The sequence below is a fragment of the Microcebus murinus genome, chromosome 15, assembly GCF_040939455.1.
Source record: "Microcebus murinus isolate Inina chromosome 15, M.murinus_Inina_mat1.0, whole genome shotgun sequence".
In the NCBI taxonomy this organism is placed as follows: Eukaryota; Metazoa; Chordata; class Mammalia; order Primates; family Cheirogaleidae; genus Microcebus; species Microcebus murinus.
The window spans coordinates 2,950,368-2,961,677 of NC_134118.1; the positions used below are offsets into that span (position 1 = coordinate 2,950,368).

Below are 11,310 nucleotides of genomic sequence, written 5' to 3' on the forward strand. Positions count from 1 at the left end.
AAAATTCTACACTATAGGTACAATTTAGGTGATTTTGAATACCCTTTGGAACATAATAGAATGCAAAAAGTCATTAGAAAACAGAATTAAAAGGAAAGTGGAAAATTAAGAGAAAAAGATCTTAAGTATCAAGAAGAAAAGTAGAACATATAGAATGTCATAAATTCAACAAAACACAGAGAAAAAAATAAGATAGTTAAAACTAAATTCAGTGGAGGAAAAATAAATTAAATAGAAAAATCTGGTTAAGAGCAAGAAAAGAAAAAGGATCTGAATTTTATCACACTATTTTAACGCATATAAGTTGTTAAATTGATATATATAATTCTTCCCCTTTTGGGACTGGAGAGTAGTTACAGAAGATTGAAGAAAGAAATTGCACTTCATACCTCCAGAACAAAGCTTTCACATCAGAGTGTCTGAAATTCAGAGTAAATGCTTTCCAGCATGTTCCTACTATAATTAGCAGTGCTAATCTCCTCAAAGAGAGAAGGAATAAGAGAGAAAGGAGAGTAAGTGGAGAAATTTGACAAGCATTTTTTGAATAGTCCCCGGAGAGAAAAGAGTGGTATTGTAAAGATTTACTGTGGGCCCAGCAGGAGATGGAGACGTGTTAATCTAGTGCTGTCTGCATACCTGGAGACAGCTGAGCTGCCGGAATGTCCTCTGCTCCCCCGCTGCCAGGCCTGCCGGCTGCCCTGGCACCCACTGACTGGGCAGGCGGGGCCCATGGTGCCCCACAAGGGGGAGAAGCTCTGCGCCTGCAACACGTGCACCCATCCCCTCTCCACACAGCCAGAGAGAGCTAAGGAAATTTATTGCTGACATCTCTGGGCCTTTCTCCATTGACAAATAAGAAATTGAATGGGACCGATGGAGCGACTTGTTACTCCTTCCCCCTTTCCACATGGTAGCAGCTGCAGGACCAAAGCGAGGAGGCCCCGGTTCCAAAAGGGATATTAGACTTTCTGGGAAGGATGTTCTTTGAGGGTTTCTATGGACACAACATTCTCAGTCTTTCCCTCAAAAACATCCTAAAAATAATTAACTTCCAAAGCGTCAATTTCTAACACTCTGGAGCAGTTGACTATCACAAAAGTAATTCTCCCTAAAAATGTTTATGTTCCAACTTAGCACTGTCTCAGTCTTTAAAGGGTTGCCAGCCCGGCAAGGTGGCTCATGCCTGTAATCCTATCATTCCAGGAGGCCGAGGCGGGTGGATCATTTGAGCTCAGGAGTTCGAGACCAGCCTGAGCAAGAGCGAGACCCCATCTCTACTAAAAATAGAAAGAAATTAATTGGCCAACTAAAAATATTTAGAAAAAATTAGCCGAGCATGATGGCACATGCCTATAGTACCAGCTACTTAGGAGGCTGAGACAGAAGGATCTCTTGAGCCCAGGAATTTGAGGTTGCTGTGATCTAGGCTGATGCCATGGTACTCTAGCCTGGGCAACAAAGTCAGACTCTGCCTCAAAAAAAAAAAAAAAAAAGGTTGCCTACTCATAAAAACACAGAACAACTTTTCACAGAACTTAAAGAAAAATGGTACTTGAAATCTGATCAAATTCATATAAACTGTTACAGTTAGTTGATGATTTCAAAGTTATCTAAGAAGAATATTTTGTCTCCTGTGTCCTACAGAAATTAATGAACACACACAAAAAAATCCTTCTGTTTATTTGTTTTACTACTAAAGGCCCTAATGAGAAAGACTTTTATGTCTCACTTAGATTTTGCCTGTGGAAATTTCTTCTTGATCTATACTGAGCTCACAGGGAAAGCAGAGGTCTCAAAAACCTGTTTCAGTCTGAGTACTTTCTTCTCTCTGGCACATTTTATCATTTTTGACTCACTTACGATAAAAAGCCTCCTAGACATTTTATATGCAATATCTCTATTTCATTGCCTGTTGTACCGATAGAAATGCCCTTCCAACCCTAATAGTGGTGTTCCGAACTGTAGCTGGGCAGAGATGGATGTTTCCCAAACCTGCATGATAAGACTCATTCACTCTGATTATTAAAAAAGAATGATTTAACCAGAATACAGAATTCACTGAAATAGATCTGTTTGTTCCACAAACACTTTTGTCACCTATGACGTACACATTCCTGGGAAAGCAACTGAGAATATATGAGCAAGTAATAAATACGAAGTCCAACCTTAAGGACCACTGTCTAGAGAAGGGTGATAAACACATTCAGAACCATTGCATGGGCTGGAATGAAGGCCTGGCCCGGAGCTGCGTGCAAACAGACGATGGGTGGGAACTGATTAGGCCAAGGCAGGGTAGAAATTGCTGCTGCTGCTGCCGTTTATTAAATGCTACCTATAGTGGCAGGCACCATGCTGAGTGCTTTACATACATTATCACACTTAATTTTCACAGCAGCTAGCATCCCATTGTTCAGATGGTACAATCTCTTGGTTAAATTAATAAGTCGCCAAAGAACAAGCAGCTAGAATTGGACTCAGGGCCTCATTCTGCACAGAGGACAACACGGGCTTACGGTCATGCCATCAGCAAGTCTTGCTTGTCCCTTTTCTGAACCTCACTGTCAGCAGCTCGCCACCTGCTCTGTGAGGAATTCAAGGTCTTGAGGAAATTGGGAACTTCTTCTGCAGAACGATTGTGCCCCTTGCAACGCTTCTCTGAATCTCAAGCCCCAGTGCATCATGTTAAAGGACTCTTCTCCAATGTGAGCTTCCGTAAGCTGGCTTTATAACTCCTAAGCCACTACCCACAATGAGGAGTAGCCTGCAGGTAGAGATGCATATTCAAAGGCCTCCTAATTATTTACCAAACTCAGTTGTATAGTTTACACACATAATTCTCAGTAAAGCAAAATGTAAATGTGCCTATTCACAAACTTCCCTTAATTCTACAAACGAGTGACAAAACAGTATTTGAAAAGGGTCATAAATGGCTCCACGGTGTAAGAAAAGAGAAAGTAGAACTGATACATTTTAGGAGACTGAATTAGCACATAATTACCTCATTCTTTCCAGATCTTGAATCCTGCTCACCAGAATTTTCTTCCAGAAAACATTTCACTTTCTCAACCTTTTCCATGCACTGAAGAAAGGCCATGTTCTCTAGCCGGCTGTTACAGCACGCGTTGAATTTTTCCAGCCTCTTCACTTTGAATAACTTGGTGGTGTGTCCGATGAAGCTGTGGTCTGGAGTGTGGTTTTCGTCTCCCTCTGTCTCTGACTTGTAAATCAAGACACAATTGTGACTTTTCAGTGTTTCTTTCTCTTGACTGTAAAGAAAGGAAACAAAGAAAGTTCTCATAACTTATTCACACATTTGACTTCTTGGGGAATGACCAGTGAGAATTTGGAAGTCTCTTCCATTTAAACTGGAGACTGGATCCAAAATTGGAAGCAAAAGTGCTAATGTTCATATCGCGTTTCCAACACTGAAACTTTAATAGGAAAATGTTTTTTCACTTTTTCCTTCAAAAGCAAATAGTAAGAAGCAAACTTGACTTTCACTGGGTGACTAAATATTTCTCTCTTTGTACAAAAGAAGATTCTATGGGGTGGCCTGTTTAAATATAGAATACAAAGTATCTTTGGGTTTATTTGGGATTACAGGTTTTGCCCCTCCTGTCTCTGTGGGAAGGGTTTGCCATGCCAGGGGTCTCTCTTGCTTCCCTCGGGAGTTTCAACTCCCTCTGGGAGGGGTCTCCACAAAATGAGTCTTTTCCCAGAGATCTTTTGTGCCTACACATTAGATTTGTGTTTGGTGTTCATTTTTAAAAAGAAATTTGTTTCCTTGCAGTCCTCTCACATGGAGAAGGTATGCAGTTACCTTTTCTTTGAGTCTTCATTATCAGCTACGTACTGAGGAGTTCAGCATCCTTGTGCTTCCCTTAAAATGCTTTCCTCACCGATGGAGTAATGCAGAATGCACAGCACTGCTCGGATGCTAGAGACCTGTGCGCACACGCATTTACACATCACAGGGTTCCGTAGGGAGACGGGGAGAGCATCCAGAGACTTTGTTTCTCTTTTTGAGAGATTTGAATTTGTAGTGGTTTCCCATGGCTGACTCCTGAGTCCCCCTGCTGGAAATTTTCTGAAAATTGTTTCTTTGTACTTTTCCTCAACTTAAAAATCATCTGTAATTCTCTCCATGAAATTTTATCTTTCATTTTCTCAACATGTACAGTAAAATGGTACCCTTGAGTTCAAAAGTATTTAAAATCCACGGCTCTAAAAAATCTACTTATCCACATAAAGAGCTGACATTCAAACAAACCAAAATGCAAATAGCATCAACCAGAGCTCTACAGACACATTATAGACCATTATTAGCAGTCTTTCAAATTGCCCTAAGAAAAAAATCATTATTAAAATAAGGAAACAGATGCATGGCTATTTTTAAGGCAAACTATGACTAAAATATATTGCAGATGGTGCTCAAGTTGCATCAGGAAGCCACACAAAATTCATGTATTGCAACAAAAGCTTAAGTTTAAGATAAAATAATTTTCAAAGAAATATTAAACATTTAGTTCCACCTGCAGTTTGGTACAACCTTTTATTTAAGGCAACATAGAAAGAAAAAGGAGATTTGAGAGGTTATAACAATAAGCAAAAATAATTACCATTTATAGGAGGACATCATAGAGTTTGAACCACTCCAAGTGTTGAGTGTATGTTCTGGCAGATAAAGGGAAATTTTGCAGAATTCAAACTGACTACAGAATTCTCCAGTAAAAATCTTGACTCTCAGTCAGTAGAAGTCTTCTGAAAAGACAAGTGTCCACTATGAGAGGAAGTATCTTCTCTCTCAGATGCCACTTAGAGCCCCTGTTTAAATTAGTATGGCCCTTGATCTCATGTTGCTCAGCTGTTGCCTTCTTAGTCAGATGGGAAGACTATTAATTTTAGACACCAGGCTTTTCAAGGCCAATGGCTCCATTTCAGAGGTCAGGTAAGGAGAGGACAAGCTGGGAACATTGTATGAAATATCACCTTCACCTTTCCCTCGTATCAATGTTGCCAACACTCTCGGATTTACAAAGCTGGATTTGTTCTCAGCTATCATCTGCCTAGCCCTCCTGCCCCTTTCAGACTCAGGATTATTTAAGCGCTCACTCCGAGCCGGGAAATTCCAGGTGTGGGAACCCCCACAGCCACCTCTGTTTGCCCATTCCATACTCTAAACAGACCCCTACTGCAATATGGGAGATCTTCTTAAAGCACTTAACAAGTTTGTTTTTGTGAGTCTCCAACTTCATAGCTCCAAGGCAATGTCAAAAGCACAAGTATCTAGGTAGGTAGGAAGAACGGGAATGAAATTTTCAAAAATTCTCCTTATAAGCAACACTGTGGTTTCCCCCTAGTTTTCTGCCACAGACCAAGAAACTAGAGTTAATATGGAAACCACCCACCTGCCCAACTCTAATAGTAGTGCATTTATTTAGGTGACATAAAACCTTGATTGCCTACAGACTGGAATTAGTATTATAAATTCTTCAGGGCCCAGCCAATTGTCACCTCTTATCTGTATCCTGTGCTGGCTCCTGCATGCCCCATTACAACCCCAGCCTCTAGTGTTCCCTTGCTATTTTTAAGTCCTTATTTTTAATCCAGATCAACGTGTGTCATATAAAATAAAAATACATGTTTTCCATTTTAAGTAGCACTTAAAGAATGATAGCAAAATCTTTTTAAAACTAGAACTCTTGTTATTTTTCTAGGACTAGAGAATTTTGTTCTTCCGGAAGAGGAACGATGTAGAACTGCAGATTTGTAAAAGATAAATTATCTGACAAAATGATTATAAAAGACTGAATTAATTTGAGGTTATCAATTTTTATTGGTGGAATTAAATTGCATAAAAGTACTGATAAGATGACAAACCCCCACCAGAAGAAAACTGTGTGTGCTGCTGCTGATTCAGCCACATCCTCCACTCAGACCACCCAGACCACCAAAACAGCAAAATCAGAATTTCCACCTCTCAGCTCCAGCGAACCAACCATAGGCTCTAGTGAGCCAGAGGCCAGTAGAATGCATTCCTTTGCTTGTCTTTAGAAAAAAACAAAACAAAAAACAAGTTTTAGAACTACAGAAAAAGCATAAGAATAGTTCAGAGTGTTCCCCTATGCCCTGCATCCTCTATTTATTTTTTTACTTTCCTTTTTTTTTGAGACAATGTCTTGCCCTGTCACCCAAGCTAGAGTACAGTGGCATCATCATAGATCACTGCATCCTCAACCTCCTAGGCTCAAGTCATCCTCCTGCCTTGGCCTCCCAAGTAGCTGGGACTACAGGCATGTGTTGCAACACTAAGCTAATGTTTCTATTTTTTGTCGAGATGGGGTCTTGCTATGCTGCTCCAGTTGTTCTTGAACTCCTAGGCTCAGGCAGCCCTCCCACCTTGGCCTCCCAAAGTGCTAGGATTACAGGCATGAGCCACTGTGCCCCACTATTTTCTTTATTTTTAATATCTTACATGAACATGATATACTTGTCATAATTAATGAACCAAGGTTGATATATTATTATTAACTAAACTTAATGCTTTATTTTGTTGGTTTTTTTCTTCCTAATGTCCTTTTTCTGTTCTAGAATCCATGCAGAATTCCATATTACATTTAGAACCAGTAATATTTGTGATGGATTGGGTAGAGGTGTGAAAGAAAGATGACGGACAAGGACAACTTTGGCATATTTTCCCATGAGTACATGAAGGATAGATTTGACTAGCTGAAATGGAGATGTCCATGGCAGAAACAAATATGGGGGGATGGTCAGTTGTTCAGCTTTCAGCAAGCCCATGAACCTTCAGGTGGGATGGGCTGTGAAGTTAGAAATCTGGAGTTCAGAGAGGGGTACAGGTTGGAGATATAAATTTGGAAGTCACTCACATATAGATATTTCCATGCATAATGTGTACTCAATATATATTAAAATTTGATTTATTACTAGAGAGAATGATCTTTAATTGTGTCTACTTGTCCTAAAAAAACAAGTGAATTAAAAGAAGCCATAGTGCTTGTCTTCTAAAATTAGGTGACAATAGTCCAGTTCTCCTATGCCCCACTGTTTCCAGCATGGAGGACAAGCAGCCTGGCACAACACTGGAGCACAAAGGACAGGTTATACCTTCATATTCATTATGGTCTATCCACGTAGCCTCAGGACCCTAAGTCCATGACCATAAAACATTCTGAATGCCTTAAAGATACTTTTATGCCTGGAAATATTCATTAGTAAGGCTATGAGCAGGCCCAGAAATACTTTTCCAGTATTTCCATGACATTTGGAGTTAAACATCTCAAAAAAATACTAATGTCACGAAAACAGCATTTCACAGAGCCATGGAAAAGAATCCCTTGGTTTTTTTTTTTCAAGGAACATTTCTATTAGCTGAGTAAGAGATTGTGCTGTCAAAGAAGCCACATGAAGATACATTGCTGATAGCACTGTCTACTGCTTGGCATTGAAGCCAGGCTGCATAACACTAATAGTTTCTATTTGTACATAGCATTCTGAATATTTCCAGAAAAACATGGCCTCTTGAACATTTACAAAAGTAGGGCAATTGTCATAAATACCAAAATGCAAAGAAAAGGCTACTGCATACCTGTTATCCACATTATAATCAAATTTTTTTCTTTTTAAAAAGCATCACTGCATACAAGCCATAAAAGCAAAAATTGATAAATTACACTTCATCAAAATTCAAAATGTTTTCTCTTCAAACGATACCATTAGGAAAATGAAAAGAGCAGGTACAGACTTGGAGAAATACTGTGAAATGACATATTTGATAAAGGACTTGTATCCAGGATATACAGTGAAGTCTTACAATTCAATAATAGGATGATGAACATTCCAATTTTTAAAATGGACAAAATATTTAAATAGACATCTCACCAAAGAAGATATAAAAATAATTAATAAGCACATGTTTATTAATTTTTAAAAATGCTCAAAATCAGTTATCAGGGAGATGCAAATTAAAATTGCAATGAAATAGCCTTTCACATCTACCAGATACCTATAATTTAAAAAGACAGAAAAAGCGAATGTTGAAGAGGATGTGGAAAAACTGGAACCCTCATCAGACATATGGATAGGAGTGTAAAATGGTACAGGTGTTTTGGAAAACAGTTTGGCATTTTCTTAAAAAGTTATTTTCTGTATTACCTAGCAATTCTCTTAAAGTATCTACCCAAGAGAAATGAAAACATATGAACACACAAAGCCTTGCATATGAATGCTTATGGCAGCATTATTTACAATAGCCAAAACTTGGGAACAACTCAAATGTCTATCAGTTGGTTTGGTGAATGGGAAAACAAAATATGGTATAACCATACAAAGGGAATATTACTCAACTAGTAAAGGAAATGAAAAACTGATGTCTGCTACAACATGGATGAACAAAAACTTTGTAGTTAGTGAAAAAACCAGAAACAAAGATCACAGAGTATCATTCCATTTGTATGAAATGTCCAGAAGAGGGAAATCTGTAGACATGGTGAGTATATTGGTCTTTGCCTGGGGCTGGGAGTAGGCACAGGGGTTAACTGTAAACAGAATCTTATCAGGTGAGGTACTGTGCAGACGATTGTAAAACTCATTACGTTTCTTAAAACACTGCTGAATTGTAGACTTGAGATGGGTGAATTTTATGATAGGTAAATTATACTTCAATAATGTCATTAAGAAAAAAAGAAAACCCAATAATATGATTAATAAAATGTAAGCTTATTAAAAGAAGGGGGGGAAGCACTACTGAACAGATTGTGGCCTGCTGTTCCAGGTGACCCAGGCTGGGATCCAAGGGGACATAAATCATATCCCACACTTGCTGGGTCACCTGGGGCCAAAGAAAAGGAAAAGGAGATAAGTGAGTGGGAGACAGTTAAGATTCTCACACTTTTCTTCTCCTGGCATGAATACCATGTTATATAAGATTTTGTAATTAATAGAAAAATTAATGGTAATTTAAAAATAACCTTTTCTTTTATTTTCTGCTTAGAGATAGGATACTTTGAGTACAGAGGATGATGATGTTACAGAATGTCCAGATTTATTTACAGCCTAGCTTGATATTAGACCTTAAAATTTCCAAGTGACAATAAGTAGGGAAATATTGTGAAATAAAAAGGGAAAATAAAATAAGAGGATTTTAAAAATTATATTAAAATATGGATGGGATCATTTAAAAATTAATCTCTTTCAAAAATATAAAATAATGTTTCAGTCCATTACTGCTATAGTGGTTGCACAAATTGTTCCTTTAAGTATATCCTTTTTGATTCTTATAAATGTCACTGAGTTAATGTATTGTTTAGAAAACAACACATGATATTTCAATGGGAATGAAGTACATTATGCAAAAACTACTCATAAATACATTCATAAATAAATTTCCAAAGCTCATAGATGACTTTTATATTGTTTTTTTTTTTTTCTTTTTTTTTTCTTTTTTTAGACTAGTCAAGTGCAGTAGTGAGGAGGGGGGAAAGTAGTAGAACAAGGAGTTCAATCTGTAACTGACTGTGAACAATCACGTGAGATAACTCACTACCTTCGGACCAGCCTATTTTTGTTAAATACTTTTCCTTTTAAGACTTCAAACCTACAAATAATTTGCAAGAATAGTACAATGAATATCTACACACCCTTCACCTAGATTCACCAAATGCTAATGTTTTCCATATTTGCTCTCTCTTTCTCCCCAAATAGCATATCTCATGAAACTTTACCCCTAAATGCATTAGCATATCTCTCCTGAGAACAAAGACACTTTCTCACATAACAGAATCTATTAAAAAATCACATAGTGCATTGAATCGTCATGTCCTTTTAGTCTCCTTTTATCTATTTAGGAAACAATTATTCAGTCTTCTTTTAATATCCTTCATGACATTGATATTTCTGGAGACTCCAGACGAATTGTTTAATAAAATGTCTCTCAATTTGAATTGACCTATTGTGTCTTAATATTTGGAAGCAGGTTATAGGTGGGCATGTAATCTACAGAACTGATGTTGTAGCTTTCTCAGGACATTACAACTAGGGGCATATGATGTCAGCTTGTGCCATTATTAGTGACATTAAATTTGATGACCTGATTAAGGTGGTGTCCACCAGATTTCTCCAATATAAAGTCAATCCTTTTCTCTTTGTAACTGGTAAGTAGTTTGTCGAGTTTGTTAGTGTCCTGTTCCTTAACAATCACTCATGTTTTTAGTATCCATTCTTGCCTGAATCAATTATTAACACAGTGATATGGCGATTTTCTAATTCTCCCATTTCTTTTACACATTTATTAATTGGTATTCTTCCATAAAGAAGAGCATTCCATCCCCATCCTGAACTCCACCCTTTTTAATGTCAGTATGAATTAATAGATTTTTTAAATGAATATATTAATACATTCCCTCCATTCTTCATTTTGATGCTCAAATTGTCCCAGACTGGCCAATGGGAGCACCTTCAAGCTAACACCTATGTACTTTTGACATGTCATTATTATTTTTTAGTACTTCCTCATGTTCTGTACTTTTTTCACCCTATTTCTGAACCTTTCCATTTCTTCAAGGAGCCCTGGTTCCATTTAGAGAAGAATGGCATTCAGAAATCAAAACCTGGGCACTGGAAGTATTCTTTGCTACTGGGGTGTCATTGCTTCTGGTCACTTCAGGAGAGAGCTAGGAAACAGAATTTTTTAAAAATCATGAGTTCATACTCATGTATTACTAATTCTAACCCAACACAAGAGTATTCTTTCTGCCCTTACCCCCATTCCACATATGTATCTCCCTTCCCTTGATTCTTTAAGCCAAAAAATGAAAAATAAAAATAAAAAAAATATGTGCTATATGGTAAAATTCATGCTACTATTATGATTATCCATTCTAAACATTTGGGGAAAGTCTGAGAATATTCATGCCCAATATTTAAAAATCCCATCCTACAGCATGAATCATCATTTTCTAGTTTTAGGAACTGGAGGAAGAGTATGTTTATGTTTATGTTCTTGGGAATGCTTTCCTACCTTCTAAATTGGAAGTGGATTTCAGGAGTTAGAAGAGGCTTATGATAGTAACAAGGCATGAAATTACAGAAGTGCAAAGTCCAAGTCATGCTCTTCTGACCAAATGTTGGCTTGCTTTTCCCAAGAGGGTAAGGTTCAGGGGAGAAATTTTCCACAGGGAAAAACACTGCAGTAAGGAGTATATCAGAGGTTGATGGGCAGCTTGGAGAACACGTCACATACTCTCAGGGATGTGTTATTTTTTATTAAAGGTAACAGTTGTATATTTTGGT

General features: G+C 37.7%; 1 protein-coding gene across 4 annotated transcripts in view; it reads right to left on the reverse strand.

The window, feature by feature from the left end:
* Positions 1–4,896, reverse strand: part of MYLK4 (myosin light chain kinase family member 4) — a 78,860-nt gene extending 73,964 nt beyond the window's left edge. For 2 of the 4 annotated variants that reach the window (XM_076010428.1, XM_076010426.1), the window contains exons 1-2: positions 4,620–4,896; positions 2,999–3,266 (exon numbers count right to left, since the gene is read on the reverse strand). In XM_076010428.1, coding sequence (XP_075866543.1) covers positions 2,999–3,266; positions 4,620–4,639 — 288 coding nt within the window. In that variant the 5' untranslated portion in view covers positions 4,640–4,896. The remainder of the gene's footprint in view (positions 1–2,998; positions 3,267–4,619) is intronic. The other 2 variants (XM_076010427.1, XM_076010429.1) reach the window with 2 other exon arrangements.
* Between the last annotated feature and the right edge of the window lie 6,414 nt (positions 4,897–11,310).